This window comes from Saimiri boliviensis, chromosome 1 (assembly GCF_048565385.1).
Source record: "Saimiri boliviensis isolate mSaiBol1 chromosome 1, mSaiBol1.pri, whole genome shotgun sequence".
Lineage (NCBI taxonomy): Eukaryota > Metazoa > Chordata > Mammalia > Primates > Cebidae > Saimiri > Saimiri boliviensis.
The window spans coordinates 169,312,949-169,336,209 of NC_133449.1; the positions used below are offsets into that span (position 1 = coordinate 169,312,949).

General features: G+C 39.8%; 1 protein-coding gene and 1 pseudogene across 13 annotated transcripts in view; one reads left to right on the top strand and one right to left on the bottom strand.

The window, feature by feature from the left end:
- The window catches only part of LOC120360103 (protocadherin alpha-C2), a 196,793-nt gene that overhangs the window by 152,597 nt on the left and 20,935 nt on the right, over nucleotides 1–23,261 (top strand). For all 13 annotated transcript variants that reach the window (XM_074380556.1, XM_039472795.2, XM_074380580.1 and 10 more), the window contains exons 2-3: nucleotides 9,839–9,897; nucleotides 13,239–13,327. In XM_074380556.1, coding sequence (XP_074236657.1) covers nucleotides 9,839–9,897; nucleotides 13,239–13,327 — 148 coding nt within the window. The remainder of the gene's footprint in view (nucleotides 1–9,838; nucleotides 9,898–13,238; nucleotides 13,328–23,261) is intronic.
- LOC104651859 (protein mago nashi homolog 2 pseudogene) lies at nucleotides 5,035–5,467 on the bottom strand (annotated as a pseudogene).

The following is a 23,261-nucleotide window of genomic DNA, read 5'->3' on the forward strand; positions in this document are numbered from 1 at the left end:
TGCTGTCTCTGTTTATACTCTGGACTGTCTATCATGGAAATTATCTAATTAATATTTCTGGTAATTGCACTGAACCCATGTGATAGAATCCTTTGGAAATTCATGTCACAGTTAATAAAGCTGTAGTAGTTAGATATCATACTGAAGTTAAAGTTTGCTTTGGTTGTACGATGTGGCAACTCTTCTATAGGGGGCTGTCAGAGAGGGTGGATGATGATAAGGCAGAGAGATTAAGTACCAGTTTGTCTGGTTGGGCCAGGGAGGTATTAGAATGAGTGGATTAGGGGTGTGGGGGGATGATGAACACCAAGACAAGCTGGGATTGGGAGGAAGAGAAGGGAAAAAGAATTTTTCCAATAGCTACCTTTCTTGGTATACTCTGAATTCATTGTAAGAGGATTTCCCTGCATTTAGCTTAAATGCAGTCTGTAATCTTCTGATTTTCTGTTGACAGTTCCTATGGTTTTCGTGAGATGTAAAGTAGCCTTTTCAAATCCTTCATGTCTCTAAGTTTAATGACAGTACTTCCGAAAGATACATTCATTTTCTGGATCTAAAATTTGATTTGCAATAGCTTCAAAAGGCTGGCGTGGAAAGCGGATGGCTTACCCTACAGTAAGGTGTACCAGCAGGTGTTAGTATATGCACTAGTTTTGAGTTTTAAGTAGGTATAAGGCCAGCTTGTTCATTATGAAGAATGTACATAAATTATTAGAAAGTACGTGAATATGTAGGTGTGTTTGTGTTGTGTGTTTGTCTCTATATGTATGCTTGAAAAATAGAGGTATGGTTTGTGATACTTAAAACTTGGATTTCAAAAGCCAAAATTTTGTGTCATAAATAGTGATGAATTGTTATCTTTCCAAATAATTACTTTGTAAAAAGGGCATTTAGAACTACCTACACAATGTTTGAACAATATTTGTCTCTCCCCTAGTTTTTGCAATATATTTTTATTGACATATTGCTGTATTTTTAGTAATGTCCCTATTGGCACATTTCAAGTTCATGATAATCTTGATGAATGTAATGCACAGGCACAAAAGTTCCCACTCCTGATTGAGAGTAGATTTTCTCATGGACATTTCAGATAGATTTATCCATTTATCAGAAGTCCTGATGTTAGTCAATGCTGAATAACCACAGGAGGTAGATTGCAGATTAAGAAAAAACGGTGCGGGGGACGGGGGCGGGGGTTGGGGGTGGGGATCAAAGAATTTTCAGAATTCTTTAGATCGTAGCATTTGAAAGCACGTAAAAGGGTTTAACTTTCAATAAGGTTGCTGTAGACATTTGCTTAACAAATTCCTGTGAAGCCCTTTGGGACTGGGGTGGGCTGCAGGTGGTGAAGAGTCATGGACAACTCAGGCCAGGCTCAGCTTTGCTACCAGCTGTGAGCCAGAAGCTCAGAGGAATGACACTGTTACCCTCCCTCTCCTGACTCAAAGCTTGGGGCAATTTGATACATGAACTATTTCTGTCTTACACTGACCTGTATGTTAATATGTACTTTGGTACAGAAACGTTTAGTTTAGGGAGAAAATTATGTCAGAAAGTGCTTACTTTTGGGAGATTTTGCCAGGGGAGTAAATGATTTTAATAAAGGCAAATTTCTGCCAGGTACTTTTGGAAATCCAGTGAGGAGCAGCAAGATCTACAGCTTCAGAATTTTTGCAATTACAGGGAGAGAGTGAGTCACATTGTTATAGTATGCCAAGATGGGAACAGAAGTCACTCAATTCTGAAAGTCATTACCAGATCAACTGTTAAAATTCCCATGCTGGAGTTTCTTTTTTTTCTACCTAGTGACTACAGATGGCAGGAAAGTCCTGGGTGCAATTAATACCATGTGCCTACATTAAAAGTAGGTGGGAATTAGAGAGGAAGAGTTAGAGAATTTGTACTCACTAACCACCCTGCTACATAGATACATGGATATCACATATTTATATGCACATATATCTCATATTATTGAGTCTCAACTCTTATTCAAGATTATACAATATCTGGAATATTATAATATTGAATATATGTGATTTCATTACCTGCAAGTCATGCATTAAACAAATATTTGTTAACATCTATCATATGAGGAAATAAGCTCAGGGAGTTTAAGTAATATACACAGTCACATTGCTAGTGTTATTTTAAGTGGTATCCGTCTGACTCCAAAAAATTTGTTCAGTAGACAGAAGTTCCAATGTTTATGTTCCCTTTGATATGGGATATTCAGGCATTTAAGCTATCACTAATTCACCTAGTCATATATATTAACTGCTTTTGGAAAAAGAGTAATTCCTTGCATAGAAGCAGGTAACAAATGGGAATATCAGTGAGTTACTACTATTTTTTTTTTTTTGAAATGGAGTATTGTTTTGTCTCCCAGGCTGGAGTACAATGGCATGAATATGGCTTACTGCAGCCTTGACCTCCTGGGCTCAAGCAATCCTCCCACCTCAGCCTCCTGAGTAGCTTAGACCATAGGTGTGTGCCACCATGTCAGCCTAGTTTGTTTTTTTTTTTTTAAGATATGGGGTCTCACTGTGTTGCACATGCTGTTAATATGTTTGTATTTGTTTATTTGCTTCACTATTGGCAAAACCTGTTAAGATCTTTTATTTCTGTTATTTCACGATTTTTCTCTTGTTGCTTATTAAACATCAGAATTTAACCCCGGACTCTAATCTGTTAGTAGATTTTAGCCCCATTGTGAGCTTATTTCATGAATCACTTGTGCAGCGAGGATTCTGAAGTAACTATTTTGCAATGGGACAGAATTCCTCTTTGGAAATTTTGAACTTGATGCTGAATGTGGTTGGCACTCCCTTCAGAGTCTCCATAATAAGAAACCAAATCTTAAGGTAGATTCTGTGCATTTGTGGTCCTGGCGTTGTGATTGCTAATGAGTCACTTTGAGTACTCTGGTAGATTTGTCCAACAGTGTCTCAGTAGGCCCAGTTGGCACAACGTGGAAATTACAAAAGACTGGCAGAGATGCGTTAAGTTTGCATTCACTTCCACTTATTTTAAAGCAATTTGTGGTCAACAAACCTTCAGTTATTTCTGCCACTATATGTGCATATTCACCCCAATTCCAGATATAGCGAGCTGAAAGAGTTAATTCTTCTTTCAGTGGCACCTACTTTTATTTCCCCCAGCACTGACTTTTCTACCTGTTGACTCCATCCTGGAACAGAGTTTACACTCAGCGTAAAGTGACATGGTAGTGAATTTACAAAAATTGCAGAATGATCAGAATAGACTAAGAACAGACTAATATCTATGAACTTCCACTCCAGTTTTTCATCCTCTGATATATTAATCCAGTTTTTCATCCTCTGATATTTATAATGACTGGGGCTGTTTTATTTTGCAAATTTCATATTGGGTTACAGGACTGTTCTTCTGAGTAAAAGTTTAGTTTCCTTGGTCTGATAATACAACAATTTATTTAAATTATCTCCTTCTTTGATTTTTCTGAGCCAGATGGAATTATGGCTGAGCTCTTCTCTGTCTCTTTATCTTGTACACATTCTGACTGAAGCAGAAATCTATTTATTGTAGCTTGAATGTCATTGGCCTACTCTTTCCTTCTGACCCAGGAGTGAGCCATCACATGGGCATCTGGTCTAACTCAGAACACTCTGCAGGGACACAGCCTGGCATATTATACATTGCCTATTGGCATGCTGTCTACTTGACAGACTAGCAAAGTCGGTTCTGGATACTTGCCTTCGTTGCCTACCAAGTTTTGCTCCCAATGAGAGGTCAGAATAATGTCAGTTTGAAAATGTTTGGGAAATATACTTGTCACCAAACTCAGGGTTGAGCTGCATCTGATGGCATTTTTCGGGTGACTTTAAATGTGGCTTTTACAGAACTTCACCTAGATCAATGTTGTGCCTATTGTAATGTGACTATAAATTTAGCTTATTAATGTGATAATATTTGGAGTAGTATAATCTATAGCCATGACTTCAGAAATCAAAGGTCAAGAGGATTCTTTCGCAGTGTTTTAAATCTGCTAACCTGAAAATTATACAAGGGTTTTTCTTTCAAGAATTTGAACTTGACAAATGCAAAGAAATATCTAACATTGCAAAGGTAAAGAGAAATCTTACTTCCTTGGCACATAAGCAGCATCAGTTCCTTTTTGGCCTCCCAGGGTCATAACTCTGGGCTCCAAGGAGGTACAACTGTGAGTGAGAGAGTAGCTGCTGAGCTAGCAGGCTATGCATCCAGAACTAAACAGACCTAGCACTTCCTGTTGTACTGGCACCTATTAGGTATGTTCTAAAGTTAGGTTTACTTTCCTGCTCTGTAAATTAGGATTTTAAATGACTATATTCAGAGGAAAATATTCCACCCAGAATTCTCAAATTTATTGGCTTTTTATTCTGTTTTATTTTTATTTCAGTTTTTTGAGACAGAGTTTTACTCTTGTTGCCCAGGCTGGAGTGCATGGTATGATTGTGGCTCACTGCAACTTCTGCCTCCCAGGTTCAAGTAATTCTCCTGCCTCAGCCTCCCAAGTAGCTGGGATTACAGGCATGTGCCACCATGCCTGGCTAATTTTTTATTTTTAGTAGAGATGGGGTTCCATCATGTTGGTCAGACTGGTCTCCAACTCCTGACCTCAGGTGATCCGCCCACCTTGGCCTCCCAAAGTGCTGGGGTTACAGGTGTGAGCCACCACACCCAGCCCTCATTTTGATGTACTAGAAGACCAATATCCAACATAATGATTATTTTTAATGTTATATTCCCTTTTGCCTTAATGAACAACAGTCTATCTCTCTCTCTCACTTTTTTTTAGGATTTGATATGTTTTATTAAAGCGAATTTTTAACAAAAGGTGGCTTTTATTTACAGAATTTAATGTGTGGGAACTGTCCAACCCATGTGGACTCAGGTAGGGATAACCATTAAGCTTGCTAACATATTTTCTTATTTTCAGTTTACATACAAATTTTTTGTTTGCTTCACATTCATAAAAACCCCAATATTGTAAATGACAAATCCTTCTATCCCTTATTAAATATACAAACAGCTTGAAAAACATACAATTTGAATTGGTTTAATCTTGAAGTGTAATTCAATGATACTGAAAACTAAACATTTCAAGTCTTGTACCAAATAGTAAAATACTCAAAGGCCTTCAGGATCCTTGACTGATTTACATCAATAAGAGAACCTATTTTTGAGATGGTAGAAGATATGTGCTTATCTTCAATTACAATTTCAAACTCCTGTCGGCCAACCCTGTCAGGGGGAGGCCACAAAGCTTCATCTTCTTTTGTAATTTCACTGTCGTCAATAATTCTCTTCAGTTCTTCCATTACACTCTTGTGCACATAGCCTGTTTTCTGATCATGACACCATTTTTGTAACTGCTGTTGTTGGCATATCTAAGCTTTCCCTTGTGCCCTACGTAGTAACGGAGGTAGAAATCACTAGGCATAGCCATTTTTGTCCCTGGGAAGCCCGCTCAAAACCCAGCCAAGTATTGCCCAGTGCCTGGCAGCAATCCTATATATCCCTTTTCTAATGCTTTGCAACAAATTATCACAAATAAGTGGTTTAAAACACCACGTATTTGTTATCTCAGAGTCCTGTACCACGTGGCTGAGTTGTCTGCTCAGGTATTCTCAATGCTGAAATGAACACAACTGGGCTGTGTTCTCTTTTGCAGGCTCTGAGGAAGAATCCGCTTTCAATCTCATTCACATTATTGGCAGAATCCAGTTGCCTGGAGACTGAGATCTCTGTTTTCCTACTTACTATGGCCTGGGGTCAGTCTCAGTTCGTAGAGAACTAAGGACTCAGGACTCCTGTCCCATGGTCTGCTCCATCTTCAGGGCTGGCAATGGAGAATCTTCCCTCACATGGAATCCCTCTTATGCTTCGAATCTCTCCGGCTCTGTCTCTGACCTCTAGACCCAGATTTAAAGGGCTCATATGATTATGTCAGTCCCATCCAGATAATCTTCCTTTCTTTTTTTTTTTTTTTTGAGGCGGAGTTTCGCTCTTGTTACCCAGGCTGGAGTGCAATGGCGCGATCTCGGCTCACCGCAACCTCCACCTCCTGGGTTCAGGCAATTCTCCTGCCTCAGCCTCCTAAGTAGCTGGGATTACAGGCACGCGCCACCATGCCCAGCTAATTTTTTTGTATTTTTAGTAGAGACGGGGTTTCACCATGTTGACCAGGATGGTCTCGATCTCTCGACCTTGTGATCCACCCGCCTCGGCCTCCCAAAGTGCTGGGATTACAGGCTTGAGCCACCGCGCCCGGCCAATCTTCCTTTCTTAAAGCCAACTGTGCTATATAACATAATGTAATCATGGGAGTAAGATCCGTCACAGTCACAGTCTTGGAGATCATTCAGGGTGTATATATAGGGATCTTGGGGCCATCTTGGAATTCTGCCTATCAGTTTATATCAATGTTCACAAACTAGCACTATGAAAAATCTGCAGAGGATATATTCTTAATAGAGTCATATTAGGAAGGAAAAGGAGCTATTATATGCAGTCCCATGTCCCAGAGGGCAATTTATTGATGTCTTCCACATGGATTTCCATGTTAAGAAGATAGCATATTATTTCATTGGGTAATTGTGTAAGTTTATGAATAAAATATGGTATTTTAAACTTATTTTACTTTAAATCTTAGAAGAGGTGATTCATCCATCTGTAGCTCAAATATTCTATGGTATAAATCACAAATAACACCAATACAAGATAAATTAAATCTTTTTATAATTTTAATAGGAACACAAGTGTATTCTTATTCTTCAGTAATACTGCATCACTCATATGGACTAACTCATTGAATTTGTCCACATATGAAGTTTTGTGTTATTCTACCAAAAGACTAACCTTTGAAACAATAGGACATATTGGAGCTCTTCACCAATAGAAAGTAAGCATAGTCCAGGGAGGTACCATCCAAGTATTAAAGAACTAAATAATCATAGTTATTTCAAGGCTTAACATATACTGTGTCACATGTATCAGTAGTCAACCTTTTAACTTGAATTTTTCTGAATTCAATCAAGTTCCGGATAAAACTCATGTACATTTTATTACTTTTAATTTTGTATTGTTTTTAAAATACATCAATATCTGGGAAACTCAGAAGTAAAAAAAGACAAAGAAGAAAAATATATGTGATTGCATGTACATTTATTTAAAACACAGACTTTTGGCCTGGCATGGTGGCTTAGGTCTGTAATCCCCGCATTTTAGGAGGCAGAGGTGGGTGGATTGCCTGAGGTCAGGTGTTCAAGACCAGCTTGGCCAACATGGTGAAACCCCATCTCTACTAAAAATACAAAAATTAGCAGGGCATAGTGGTGGGTGCCTGTAATCCCAGCTACTCAGGAGGCTGAGGCAGGAGAATTGCTTGAACCTGGGAAGTAGAGGTTACAGGAAACCGAGATTGCACCACTGCACACCAGCCTAAGCAACAGAGTAAGACCCGGTCTCAAAATAAATAAATAAATAAATAGAAACAAATAAATACAGCACAGACTTTTGTGTTAAGGAGACCTAAGCATGACTGTCAGCTGAACTCAGCAATCAGGCAAGTAATTTAATCTCTCTAAAGTTCAGATTTCTTATTTTTGCAATTTAAGTACAATAATGTTGACTTTGCATTATAGTTCATTTATTAAAACACATTTTAAAAACCTCTCAAATGCCAGAACCCTGCTAGACTCTATATTCCTATGCATTTATGAATAACTGAATATATGCATGTATCTAATGAGCAAAACAGATACAATCACTTTCATAGCGTTTACAAAGAATCAGGATAAATGCAATAGTATGTAATTAAGTGCAAAATCTAGTAGTATGAAGCTACTTAAGACATATTAAATGCTTTCTTCCTTTCTTTTTCCCTGCCCAATCTTACTGCCATAAGAAATCTTGTAACTGTGATTCTGGCAAATGAATCTGAGAAGCATGTTGTTGCTGTGGACTAGTATAGAAAATAGCAGCATGACAAATTTAATGTGTCATTGGGAAAGAGAGACTGTATAATGAACCTAGTTTCCTGGTCAGTCCTGCTAAAACTGTGCCTTTCAGCAAAATGAGTTTGGTGATTTCATTCCAAAGATCAAGTTGCAGCAATTTTCATCATGAATGTTACCCAATCATAGAAAAATTGGCAACATTTACTCAACAGATGTTACAGTCTTTCTTGAAGGAAGGTTCTCTCAGCTGACAAGCTAACAATAATGCTCCTGATGGAGAAGGGAGAGATGATGGTGATGATTGATTAATAAAAAGTATTTCAGACATATTTCCAGGTTTATAAAATGATTTACAAATATTTTCTCTTGTTCTCTCTAACATCACTAGTAGAAAATGGAAACTCCTTTGATTTGTTCTGTAGATAATTTTATGCTACTTTATATGGAATGTCCATAGCATTGTGTGAACTTGAAAACCAAGGAGGAATCTTGCCAGGACATTGGAAGAACAGAGAGAGTAGTTAGTGTGTGAGGATCATTGAGGTAAGGTATCCCAGAGTTGTAACTTTTTCTGGGCCTTGACTTTGGCTAAATCTCTGAATATTGAATATCATGTAACCATCTACAAATCTGTCTGAAAATTGAGATGATGATGATTTCTCTCCTGGGTATTATGAAGAAATATGTTTATTAGATACTTTGCATCCCTTGAAGGAACTATATGAATGATAGGAGTAAGAATCGTTGACAATTTGGAATAGTCTATTGATGTTACTATGGTTTTGTTTCTACCAAATAAGATAAATATAATGTAGAGAAAAATACAAAATACAACTTTTATCCCCCATTTTTCCATTCAACTATACCTCAATATTCAGTGACAGGGCCACCTTAATCTCTACCCATGAAAACGCATCTAGAATAGTGTCACAAGTTTTTCACAGTAACATTTTTGCTTACTGATACAAGACAGGATGGTGACTGATAATGTCCCAGTGATTTCTGAGTAACTTTTAACCAGTGCACAATTTCCCCAACAGTCTTTAAGTCTTTAGGTACCCATATTTTCCTCTTTGTTCTCCCCCTTTAGACTGACAGTTTGTAGAAAGAGGGCAATAGATCTTTCCAACACACAACTGGTCCAAAATGAATCAGATTTTTTTCTTAGATTTCAGCTACTCCCTGTTAAACAATCAGAGTTTAGTGAACAGTGATTCAGTGAGGAGGGAAAGCATTCAGAAAGGAGCAGGAACAAGTACAAATTTATGAAAAGGATTAGGTAGCAAAACAAGGTCAAACGCTGCAGTAGTTTCTTTTCCTCTCCCTAGTATCCCTCTTCAATCAGCAAAGAGGCTGTTATCAGTTTCTGGTGTTATGACTGGGCACATCTGCCTTGGGTCAAATATGCTGCAGTCTGCAAAGCCAGCAGCAGATTGCAGTCCTCTGCAGTCCAGCCAGGCCAGCAAAACTTGTGTAGCTACGTGCCCCGTTATAGCTATAATACTGAATTGGGAATGTTCCCTTAATGGTGCACTTGAGGGCAAAAGCAATGAAGCTTTTCCTGTCTCAAAATAGACTGTTCTTCCCCTAGTATTTTAAGAACACAAATGTGTATTGGGCAAGGCAAAGCCAAAGCTGGCCTTTACAAGATGTGGTCTTCCAGGATATCTAATCTGTGTGAGGACCCTGATGAACTAATTTTCTTCTAAAGTGCTATATGTATAGATATCATCCTAGAGTTACACAGGAAATGGCTCATTCAACACTTTTTTTAGATGCCTGGAAATATTTAAGGGAATCATCACTGGGAGAACATTGTCTTGTCATTTTAACAGAAAACTCTCTTTGTGATTTTGCAGCCACGACAGCCCAACCCTGACTGGCGTTACTCTGCCTCCCTGAGAGCAGGCATGCACAGGTATGTATTTCCCTCCTCGTTCACTCAGAAGTAACCTTACCTTAGTATAGCTCAGATAAACTGCATCTTCATAGGCCAGAAGCAACTGTCAAGACTAAAGAGCTTTAACTTTGCCAGAAAAATGCAGTTATTTTGTCCCCATGTCTATTCCTTGAAAGATTGGAAGTGGTCAGTGCCAAATGCTTACCAAGTGCTGGCATATAAGAGTCCTCTGTAAAATCACAGAAACAGGCTGCTGTGTATTTTCTCCCATCAAAATTTCTACAGGGAAGTAATTTCCATCTCCTTCATGCCTCTCTACTTATATTTTCTTCCCCTCTGTTAAAAACTGTAATTAATACTGATGTTTTGAGGCTTGGGTACCTTGCGTAATATATATGTACATGTTGTCTACCTTGTTTTTCTATCTCACATTGATAATTACATCCTATTACCCACAATAATTGATGGCTATTCTTGTTCATGTTCACCCCTATTAGAGTCTCCTCATCTTTCCCATCTTGGTGCTATCTTATTGTCACCAATGACATAGGTTCTTCAGAGGATGAGCCATGTAAAGGGCATCTACTGGATATCTGGAGACCAAATCTAGCTTACTTTAAATTAACCTAGAGTAATAGGATTACCCTAAGAATCAGATTAAATATAATTTTGCTTTCTCTACTTTGTCTCTCTGATGGTAATTGATGAACTACCATTATTTCTGGAGCTGATCTAGTATCCGTGCCACAAGGCCAAATAAAAGATTCATTATTTGTGAATGTCTTTGGAAACAAAATGGGAAGGACCAAGAAACAAATGATCACTGTTATGAAAAGGATTTAATTTTAAAGAAGAAATAATCTTCAAACTTAAACACTTCAAAATATCGGGACAACTATCAAGTGAATATTCTTCAAACCTAGAGCAGTTCCTAAGGAGAAAGCCTACAAAGTATGTGTAGAATTAATGTAAAATTAGTTTTTGTCCATTTAAAATGCATCAGATTGAAATAAATTAAGATACTCTCAAGTATTACAAATGAGCAGAAGTCATTATATTGGGTGCTATTTCTGGTTCAGAAGCAATCAGTGAAGGGCTGAAGATTAGTAGTTGGCTTGGTGAGATGTCACATTGGACCCTGAGTCATATTTAGGCCAGAAACACTCATGCAGATATCAGAATATTAGGTATCAGAAGAAATTCTTTGTATTTATTAGGGACCAACTTGTGTTTTTCCTGCATCTAAGCTGTTGGTGGAGCCATGCCTTGGGTAAAAGCATGGTTTACAGTGTCAGTTCTTTCTCTCTCAGTTGAACTAGTGCTTCGCTTCAAAAGTACCAAAGCTATGAGTTGTGCCTTAAAAACTACATTTGAAATAAAACATTAAAACATAACTTCCTTATCCCATTTCCTTTCTTCTTCTTCTTCTTTTTTTTTTTTTTTTTTTTTATAAGATGGGGTTTCACCTTCATGGCCAGGCTGGTCTTGAACTCCTGACCTCAGGTGATCCACCCACCTCGGCTTCCCTAAGTGCTAGGATTACAGGTGTGAGCCAGTGCGCCCGGCCACCCTTATCCCATTTTCAAATTGAAAAAAAAAAAAAAAAAAAAAAAAAGCCAAATGTGCTCCTATTCAGGTTTCAATTAAGATATTATGAGATTTTAGTAAAGTCAGAAATAAAAATAGAAATTAAAATGCCATTTCTTTTTTGCATTGTAATACATTGAACATATTAAATGAGTTGTGAACCTAAATAATACTCACCTTTTTCATATGTGTGCTTGGCTTCTTGGCCTTTCCAGTCTCAGATATCATGTAGCTATTCTTTAAAAAATGCTGCTTTGAGCTGAGCTGGCTCCAGGATAGTTACACCTTCATGAATCTGATTGAGCTCACACAATTTGCTGGTAGAATCCAGGAACACTTGAAGGCTGTTAATATTTGGGAAACAATCAGGTAATTCCAGAGTATAGATGAAGGGAAGAACAGCAAAAGGTCAGAGTTTAATGAGTGGATTTCTACTAGATATGTTGTTTGAAGTCAAAGAGTGAGAAGATATTGAACTTATATGTTGCCTTCCCACTAGTTCAAGTTTGCCTGCTCTGTTGCCTCATATAAGCCCTTCAGTCAGTAGTCTTAATTTTATTTTAGAAATTTAACTTTCAAAATAAACACATGTCTAGTTTAAAAGGGTCCTCTAGTCCAGGCATGGTGGCTTATGCCTGTAATCCCAGCATTTTGGGAAGCTGAGGCAGGCATATCACTTGAGGTTAGGAGTTCAAGACCAGCCTGGCCAATATGGTGAAACCCTGTGTCTACTGAAAATACAAACATGAGCTGAGCATAGTGGCAGTTGCCTGTAGTCCCAGCTACTTGGGAGGCTGAGGCAGGAGAATTGCTTGAACCTGGGAGGCAGAGGTTGTGGTGAGCTGAGATTGAGCCACTATGCTCCAGCCTGGGTGAAACAGTAAGACTTTGTCTCAAAAATAAATAAAATAAAATAAAATAAAAGGGTCTTCTAATTTTGATGATGGTTTTCTTGGACATTTTCTCTTAGGATCATACTTATTTCTTCCTTTCTTCCATCATTCATTCATATATCCAACAAATATTTGAGAGATTAATATTTGTTGGTATTAGACATACACAAATGAATACTGTACCATGTTTTCTTTTCCCTTGAACAATTTATGTTCTATCTCTGCTTGCCTCTGAAGGTCTCCCAGTTTGCATCTCACTCCCAGCAGTGTTTTATGTTGAATTAATCTCTTCTGAACTGGAATCTGTGAGTGGTGGTGATCAGGTTTCTCTAGTCTCAGGAATACAGGGTGGGTCATCTATGCATAAGAGATGTAGAAAGAGTAAAACAGAAAATAAGATTAAGAATTAATTGGATAACCAAAATGGAACAGTACTCCAATTATCAGCCAATAATTTTGGTGTGTTTTCCTTTTTAGAGTAGAGAACCCAGAAACAAGAGAACTGGCAAGAGAGGCTTGGGGTTTCTGAGAACAAGCCCTCCTCATCTGCTTCACTGTTAAGATATTAAAATGGCTTAGTCTTCTGATGGGCTTCCTGTTAGATTTAGTGAGTGCCACGTGGCATTAATAAAAAAAAAATTGCCATAAAGATAGAACATGTGTATTCCTGGAATAGTATAGCAGGCAGTAAGTAAGTCAGCAATGCTCCTGCAGTTTATGCAGGGTGACTGCTCAGCAGTAATTGCTTCAGTTCAAGCATGAGGAGAATGTGTTAGCTGCAGCCCTGTCTTCTTAGATGTAAGCAATTTCTGAGGGTGGAAGAAGAGCTGGGAAAGCATTTATGGTCTAACCGTTATCTGGGTCTGTGTGTTTACTCAGCTCTGTGCACCTAGAGGAGGCTGGCATTCTACGGGCTGGTCCAGGAGGGCCTGATCAACAGTGGCCAACAGTATCCAGTGCAACACCAGGTAAAGAGCTGGGGTCTCTCCATTCTTTCTTGGGCTCTGCAAAGTGATCAGATGACCTATTTTTGTAATATCAGGAATGTTTATGGCTCTTTTTTGAAAAAAACCTTTTTGTTTTTCCCTTTTTTTCCATACATACTTGATTTCCTTACCTATATGACTATTTTGATTTTATACCTAATGCTCTTCAGGAGTTGAAAAACGATAACATAAGGAAAATGTGTGTGCCCGCATGTGTGCATGTGAGTGTATGAAGTTTTGGGGGTTTGTTTGTTTAAATCAGGTACCTTTCAAATGCTTAGGCTATTCAAGCCAAACAGAGAAGGTCTGTGGTCTCATGTACAGAGATGACACTGTTAACAAACATCTTTTGGTTGAAGACTAAGAAAACCCACCCAAAGTAGTAAGGAAAGAAAGAGAAAAAGAAGGAAAAAAAGAAAAGGAAGGAAAGAAGGAAGGAAGGCAGGAAGGAAGGAAGGAAGGAAGGGAGGGAGGGAGGGAGGGAGGGAGAGAGGGAGGGAGGGGAGTGGAGAGAAGGGGAGGAGGGAGGGAGGAAAGACAAGATGGAAGATGGTTTACCATGAAAGTGGAAAGTTATCAGAACCAAGGCATTCTTTTATTTGAGCTCAAGTCAAAGTCAATCTGCTTCTTTCTGCACATCAACAACATTCTGCAGACTGACTTTTAGTGCCTTGGCATGCATGTTGCCAAACATGACCCCCTCACAATTTCTTAGTTTAGAGGGATAATAGGGACCATTTTCTAATCCAAAAGAGAATCTGCCAAGTTGTATAAAAAAAACCCAATGGCTGGGTGAGGATAGGAAGATTGCTCAAACTCACATTTCCTTGGTATCCTTATTCTTGCCCTATCACTAAAGCAGTGTTGTATCATAGACACCAGGCTTTGGAGGCCCACTGCTATGGCAGTTTTCAGAAGGGAAAGATTAAGTGTTGGTAGAGACCACAAATTGGGTTTGCTCTAATCCTCTATTAATAGAACAGCATGATGATCATAGTAGTCACTAATTACTAAGCCATAATATGCCTAGACACTGTGCCAAGTACATTGCATGTGTGGTCTCATTTGTTCCTTAAGTTAAGCTTGCAAGGGATTTATTATATCTATTCTACATGTGAGAAACTGGTGAGACAGAGAGATTAAGAAATGTACCCAAGTTCATGTAGCCTGTAAGTGGCAGAGGGCAGGATTCAAATCCAAATGTGTTTAGCTCCAAATCCAAGTATATCTAGCACTTATATTTGAAACATGACTCGCTTGCAGAAATCCATTCAAATTCAAACACTTATCTACATACATAACAGATGACATATAATGTGTGTGTAAAAGGTTTTTTCCCAAAAATAATCAGATGCCTTTCAAATTATTATCTAAGTAATGTTCAGCTAAGGGCCCATTTTTGCTGACAACTCTAAGGGTGTTCATTGATTCTAATCAGTCAGGATTTGCTATTTATGGATGTTGCACAATTCAACTAAAAGTCACATTTGTCCAAAAAATATACAAGTTGAAGCAATTCATTAGAGAGCTAATATTGCCAGATGGCAAGGGGAAGAACATAAAATAGTTCATTGACAAATCTGTACCCTCAGTGCCAATGAGGAAGTGAAAATGGTGGAGGAGAAAGTGGTTTTAGACTGCCAAGTGTTCCAGGATGAGGAGGCGTCTGGGAAATGAGAACTTCCCAAAGAAGCCACATGAAATCATGACTTTCTACCCTGCCTTTATTTCAGAGTTTTTCTTGTTCTTATGGAGGCATTGTAGGTAGACCTAGTGAGCCAAAAACGAACTTTGAATACATTCTCCCTCCCATTGGTTATGCTGGTTTGTGGTATTCCTAGGAAAACATGAAATAGGAACCATGTATTGATATTTCATGCAGCTGGTGAAGTTCCTCTTTCAGATTCAAAAGATGTTAAGAATTTTTTTAAATATTTTTTTTAAAAACAGAGATAGAGAAGGGGATTTCCATTGTTCCCTTTCTTACTGTTCAGCCCCTCTTGTATACCCATTTCATCCAGGACTGTGCCTGGCTGCTGACGCATGAGGCACAGTCTTCCTGGATTGTGCTGGATAGAGCTTGTATCTTCCAACTACTCCGTGGTGATCTAACCATACTTTTCAACACATACCTCTGCATCAATGATGTAAAGTTAAAGGGATTCTCTGCTTTCTCTCCTGTCCTTCCAGTACTTTTAGGCTTTTAGGACTCAATATATGTTCTGCACTGCTTGGAGGGAATATAGCATAAAGGTTAAGATTACGATTTAGAGTCAGATTTAAGTTGAATTCTAATCCCAAGCTTACTTGCTGGGTGAACATAGACGAACTTCCTGAATTCGTATTTTCTTTATTACCCTTTCTGTAAATTGGGTGTAATAATAATAATAACATCTACTTTATTGAGCTACCATGAGCACTAAAGGAGAAAATAATAGCTGAGCATAGTGCTTGACATATAGTTAATCAATGTCTAATCTTCTTACTCGTTTTTTTCTGGACTAATTTTCTACAATTTATCATATAGCCTTGGCTGATAGCCTCGTGGCCAGAATTCAGTAGTTCTCATTTGCAGGACCAGATAGAGACCCTCTGAAGTTATCTGGGTCATCCTGACATCCATACAATCCAGTCATCCTAACTGTCATCCTGGAGATGGAGTGAGGAGGATTTATTAGTTGCTGCCTGAAGAAAAGGAAAATGCTCCAAAAAATTTGGTTGTTTCCAGACTCAAATAGAGCCTATCTTTCATTGATTCTGTTGCCCTTAAAACTTCATGGTGAAGGTGGAGTTGCTTCCAAAAGGCTTCTTTCTGGTGCCTAAGCCTCCTTATACTTGCATCCGAGCCCTTTCAGCGAACCAGCTGTATATTGCTCTTCTCATCCCAACACTTGCAATGGCTGCATAAAGAAATTGAGGCCTGCCTTACACTGATCCTCGTGCATGTGTGTTTCTCAAAGTTATTTTTCCTCCACTGATGAATTCTTTTGCTTTGTTACGAAGGTGTTCATTTATTTTCACAGTCTGCAAAAGCCTAAGATAAAGATGCCACACTCTGAAGGGATCAACAAGAGCATCACCAAATGTTGTTTTCTGCAGGATAAACAAGTCAGGCATTAAATTGGTTAATCCTGATTACTGGCCCCTTTCTCTAGCCTCCCCTCTGTGTGAGCAGACCTGGACCACAGGCTTTCTTATTTCCTGTCAGCTTCCCTCGAGACTGAGCCGAGGGAGAAAATTAGCTCAATCGTGAATGCAGGGAATACAGTTACAGCCTCTTCTTCGGAGGGAGGAATGTGTTTCAGGGGGGAGGGACATTAAAGGGCCAGTCACTGTGTTACAGCTCTTTTTAACTTCATGAATACGAATGCCCTGAAGAGGTTTTAATGAATGCCCTCTTGTGAACAGTTCCTAGAGGCAATCCCAGAGGTTATAAAAGGACTGCCGCTGCCTGTGAGGGAACTGGTCTGGCTTCAGTGTACCAGGCTGCTTTGTTATCTATTATTGGTTCTTCCAGCTCCTCTTTCTACATTTCATGGAATCTCAGGTCTTACCTAAGGCAACAGCACATTAGTTTTAGAGTGGGAGATGTTCACTATTTTCAGAAGAGTTCAGAAGATTTCAAAACACAGGGCACTGCAGAAGATAACATTATAGCTTGTCAAGACCCCAGGGGATCTGGGACTAAACAGTGAAAGATTAATTAGGCAGGGGAAGCCACTCAGGCAATGACACTTAGTTAGAGAAACTTGGTTTAGACCAGGCGTCCCCAAACTACGGCCCTCGGGCTGCATGTGGCCTCCCTGAGGCCATTTATCCGGTTCCCCCGCTGCACTTCAGGAAGGGGCACCTATTTCACTGGTGGTCAGTGAGAGGAGCACAGTATGTGGCGGCCCTCCAACGGTCTGAGGGCCAGGGAACTGGCCCCCTGTGTAAAAAGTTTGGGGATGCCTGGTTTAGACAATGGTGCTCAAAGGAGCAGCAACACCAATACCCAGAAACTTGTTAGCAATGCAAATTCTCCGGCCTTACCCTAGACTAATGAATCAGAAATCCTCAGGATGGAGACCGGTCTGGTGGCTCATGCCTGTAATCCCAGCACTTTGGGAGGCCAAGGCAGGTGGATCACTTGAGGTCAGGAGTTCGAGATCACCCTGGCCAACATGGCAAAACCCCACCTCTACTAAAAACACAAAAATGACCTGGGCATGGTGGCAGGTGCCTATAATCCCAGCTACTCAGGAGGCTGAGGCAGGAGAATCAGTTGAACCCGGGAGGCAGAGGTTGCGGTGAGCTGAGATTGCTCCACTGCACTCTAGCCTGGGTGACAGAGTGAGACTCCATCAAAAACAAACAAACAAAAAACAAGGAAAGAAGGGAAGGAAGGAAAGGGAAGGGAAGGGATGGGAGTAGAGGGGAGGGAAGGGAAGGAGCAAAGGAAGAAAGAGAAGGAGGGAGAAATTCTCAGGATGGGACTCAGCAATCTATGTTTTAACAAGCCTTCAGTGTGATACCAGTCTACTCTGAAGTTTAATAATTGGTCTAAGGTAAATATTCCTGACGTTGTCTTATGTCATTACAGACTCAGAATCCATGCAAGAAAGGCATCTGTTTCCCGTTCTCGTGAGAAGCGGGGCTCCTTTCCCCATGCCTGAGAGATAATTGTTAAGAGCTCAAGCCTGGGAGTTAGTGACCCTTTCTGAATTCTACCTCTGCCACTCATTAAGTGTATGTTCCTGAGACCATTACTTAATGTTCCTGATTCTTAGTTTCATCCTCTATAAAATAGGGAGAATAGTGGTGTCTACCTTATAGGGTTGTTGCAAGGCTTAGATGAGATAATGCACACATATATACAGAGTCTGAAGAACAATAAGTGTTTAGTAAACAGTAGCTATTTTTAAATGATTTTTCAAGGTATGAGTCTATCCTTCAGCTTCAAAATTTAGACCCAGGTTGTTCTGAGTATTCTACGTGGGAAGGATCTGCTATAAAGAAGATTTTTTTGAAAGCGCCTGTCTCTTCATTTCCTTAGGGGATTGCTTTTCTATGATTTGCCCTATCTATTTACTCGGTGGAAAATAGGCACAGTTTATGTGCCCTAGTTTTATATGGGAATTTATATTCTTAATTGTTTCAAGGATTCCTACCTCTCGGACAAAACCAATTCCCCATGGAAAGACTCCATGGAGATTCCATCACTGAACCTTCCCCAGAAAGAAAGCATGATTCTTAGGCATCTATTTGGGAGCACTGTCAACATGAATTTTTCTGTTTCATGAGTGAGTGCAGCCTCAGGCCTTGTTGGAGAATTTAGAAAGCATGCTGTTCCACTAACCTGCTCAACCTCAACTTCTACCGTTGTCATAGCAATGGCAGTCCTGGGAGGTGTGTGCATATTCTCATTAGGAAAAAAAAAAAAAAAAAAAAAAAAAAAAAAAGATCAGGGATCTGTGTGAGTGGGGCAGCTTCCGTTCTCACCTGCCATCTGACAGCCCAGGAGTACCAGCTTGGCTTAGCTTTCTCTACCTGAGAAAAGTTAAGTGCTTGTAAGATGCACTTTTACTTTCTGGGAGTGTGAAGCTCATTGTGTCTGTGGGAGTTCTGTTTGCAGCTTATGATAAATAAAGAATTGTTTCTTTTGGATTGGCCTGAAGGGAGGAAACAAGGGTGTGGGAAGGGTAATTAACATCCTCCATCTAGGAGAAGCCTTGAAGCTTACTTAAGTCTGCTGGCTCCATCCATTCATGACTTTCTGCATCTTCTTCTTGGGGAAACACTCCGCACTTTCCACTTTTAATAGTCATGTAAATAAAAGACTAGAATGGACATTTCCTGGGTAGTTTTCTGAAATTAAACATTTTTATTTATGAATAGATTATAAGATAGTTATTTCCTTAGACGCTCTGTATTTCCTTGTACGTCTCATTTGCCCCATAGTAATTCCTATAGGATTGGTGGCCTGGGCAGAAAACAGTCAGGGTTAAGACCATGATACATAATGAAAGAATTTCTTCCATAACAGTAGCCCCAAACAGAGATCACGTGTCGCCTGAAACCTATCCAATCTTGTGTGTGCTCGGATGTATGCTCCTAGATGTAACATTTGAGAGTGCAGTGAGGAGAAAAGGGCAACACTGTTCTCTTAGGCTGCAGTTTCCTTCAAGCCCATGGATGGAGAGAAGCAGGCTAATGCGGATCAGGGAACAGAGACTTACTATAGTTCCTTCAGTTATCACTGATTCCTTTAATATGCCAGCTACATTGAGGCAATACCGTCTGGCCGCTGAAAACCTTGTCATGAGAAACAACTTTCGAATATACCTTAGAAAAATAAAACACTTTCTCCTTCTTTTGTTTACGAGTGTTGCGTAAAACAGAGTTTCTGAATTATCCTCCCTTCTAGCTTTCTTTATACACCATTCTTTGTAGCTGAATTTTTAAGCCCTTTGTCAAAAGGGAGCTTCAGGTTTCTTCTGGGGAGATCTCAGTGGCACAAAGGGCCAAGACAGTGGGGGCTCACCAACTTTGCCACCTGACTCAGCTGAAAGATGATGGGCCACCTGTGTGATTGAGAGCTTTGTGGGAAAGAGGATATGGAGGGTGGAGTGTCTACACTTCACTCCGTGGGAAAAGTTGCTGAGATTGTTTAGGATTGGTAGGCTTGGAACTCCTCCCGGAAGGTGCTTTAACAAGAAAGACCTGTTTTTAACCTGGGTTGAGGGCAGAGGAGGATGATAGTTTGTAATTCCTTTAATCTTTGTGGCTCCAGCAAGCCCTGTCCTCAGCCTCACTGGTACAAGTAAACTAAAAATGAAAGTCTGTCCCAGTGGCAGCAAAGGACTTTCGTGGCAATATTTTAAAAGAAACTCTGCTCAAATTTCAAAGGAACTTAAAAATGTTATCTTCACAGAGGCAGTCAGCTTTGCAGTTGAAAAGGTCATTACCTAATCTAGAGAAACATATTCAGTTCAAGCACTGGCTAGAGATTAGGGGCCCCCAGGAAAGGGCCATAAGATTAGTCACTGCCAGGAAGCCTGGCAATGAGTTTGTGGTCTGGAGAGGAATCTTTCTCTGCCTCAGCACTTGGGAGTCTCCATTACCCACAATCAGAAAAAGAGGGAGAGCGGAGATACATGGCATTCCACTTTTATCTCAGTGAGACCAAGAGCTTCCTCAGCAACAGCCCTGCCTGAAATGGTCTATCTCCAAGGGAGTGGGCTAGGCGAAAGATGAGAGAAGTCAGTTCCAAAGATGGTAATACCAAGGTAAGTAAGGGGGAAAAAGGATGTTTGTGCTAATATTGAAACAGGAAATTGAGAGCTTTGTAGAAGTCAGACTCAAATGGCATAACAATAGAAAGTTAGGGTATGAAAAGGTAACTTTTAAGAACTGAATGTGGATTCAAAGGAGAACAAGGAGGATAAGTTTATTGTAACTATTTCTGTGTCCCTTGTCTTCAGACACAGACACACCCTGGGCCATTGGCTGTGAAAAACCAACCAAACTTTAAGTAAAGCCTGCCCTGTACAGAATGTCGAAACAAGCAGGTTTGTTGGTGATGTTCCAAGAAGATTCACCAGCTTGGGCTTACTTCCAACATGGGCCCAATCTTGTGTCCAGAGCTGTTGCTCTAGGTGGCATCATGTATCAAGCTGAATAGTGAGGTGACGTTCCCCAAGCCTTCTCTCTTGTCTTTTTTGACTGTGCATCATAGATACTGTCTTACCTAACAACACACCTGTTGATCTCTTTTCCTATAATCACCTGGAGTCAGATGAATACCCTAAAGGTCTGTAGTAAGACTAAAGGCCTCAGCCATTATGAATGATTTACATTAGATGCACACCAAACTGTTGTCAGAGAGTCCAGATTTGTTGGGGTAAGAGCATGGCTAGGTATGTAAACAGCCCTAAGGTAGTTACCTTTGAGCCTGTGAGTTGGGCTCTGTGTTGGATGATGAACCATGGAATCCAGAAGCTCCCTTCTCTCAGCTAAAGCCTATTAGCAAAAATAGAGCCCTGAGGACATTGCCTTTTTAAGTGTGTGTTCCAATGAGTGGGTCTTTGTTGGGTCAAGTTTTATGTCTTTAAATCCCATACTGCTGTCTCCTGGATTGTAGAAATAGTCTCTTAGAATGAGAGAAAGGAAGACAATAGCTACTATTTATTGAAAACTGTGATAAGCATTTTACATGTGTTGTGGACTTAACTTTGAGAGAAGTACATTATTATTCCCATGTTTCAGCTAAAGAAATTAAAGCTCATAAGAATTAAGTGGCTTTCTTACATTCAGACAACTAGTAAAAATGTTTTTTGCTCACCATTGTATTCTCAGTGTCTAGCAGGATGCCTAGCACACAATGATGCTCAACATATTTTGTTGAATTCATTAATAAATGCAGTGGTAAAGGCAGTATTTGAACCCATGTCTGCTTGCTGCTGAATCCTATACACTTAACACATTACTATTATCTTGTCCCACATGATATGTGAAGGGAATAGCTTGGTAAGTTGGAAAAGACTATTTACTGTCTGAGTTCTAGGCCAGCTGTAGGGGGGTCTGTATTTATTTCCCATTACTGCTGTAACAAATTAACTACAAACTTCATGGTTTAAAAAACACAAATCAGGCCGGGCGCGGTGGCTCAAGCTTGTAATCCCAGCACTTTGGGAGGCCGAGGCGGGTGGATCACGAGGTCATGAGATCGAGACCATCCTGGTCAACATGGTGAAACCCCGTCTCTACCAAAAATACAAAAAATTGGCTGGGCATGGTGGCTCGTGCCTGTAATCCCAGCTACTCAGGAGGCTGAAGCAGGAGAATTGCCTGAACCCAGGAGGCAGAGGTTGCGGTGAGCCGAGATCGCGCCATTGCACTCCAGCCTGGGTAACAAGAGCGAAACTCCCTCTCATAAAAAAACAAAAACAAACAAACAAACAAACAAAAAAACAAATCATTATCTTACAGTTCTGGAAGTCAGAAGTCCATAGTGAGTTTCACTGGGCTAAACTCAAGGTGCGTTTTTGCCGCTGTATAACAAGGATCCATTTTTCTTTCGTTTCCGGTAATAGGTTCCTCATTTCTACCTGGGCCCTTACCGACAGCCCCTTTAATGTCCATATTTGTAACAGCAATCTGTTCATGACAATTTAAGTTTGCTCCTCACTTTTTTCTGAGTGCGCTCTAGCAGAGCCATTAATATGCATATTTCTACTCGCAGCCTGTTCAAGGTAACTTAGGCCCTTTCTATCATGCTCTTCAAAATTCTTTTCCTCTGCTCATTTCCCAATTTCGAAGCCACTTCCACATTTTTAGGCATTTAAAACAGCAGAATCCCACTTCCAGATACCAAAATCTGTGTTAGTTTCCTAGGGCTGCAATAACAAATTAACACAAAGTCCCTTTTTCCATGTAACATAACATATTCACAAGTTCTAAAATTAGGATGCAGTCATTTTTGTGGGGCCATTAATCTGCCTACCACAGGGTCTTTCATGTTCAGGCAGAGATGATTGTGTGTGTGTGTGTGTGTGTGTGTGTATGTGTGTGAGTGTGTGTGTGTAATTTCAGTAGAGGTTGAGCTAGTGTAGAGAAAGAGAATTAAGGTGAGATGTGTCATGAAAGAACAGTGACTGATGATGCTAACTTTGCTCAATTAAGAAGCATGATCCATTTAAAGTCATGCTTTCAGTGATCTACCCAATCAGATAAATGACTGTCCCTTCCTGGGAAAAGTATGGAAGGAAGTAGAGCTAAAGTGGAAAGTTCTCTTCCTAGCACATCCCCTCAAAGGATGGGAGTATTGATTTGGTGGACATTCTCTTTTCTAAGAGCAAAGGTGGAAATGAGTAGAGAGGAGAAAAATAGTTCCTACTACATTGTTGTGTTCTGGACTTAGAGATATTGTTCTGCC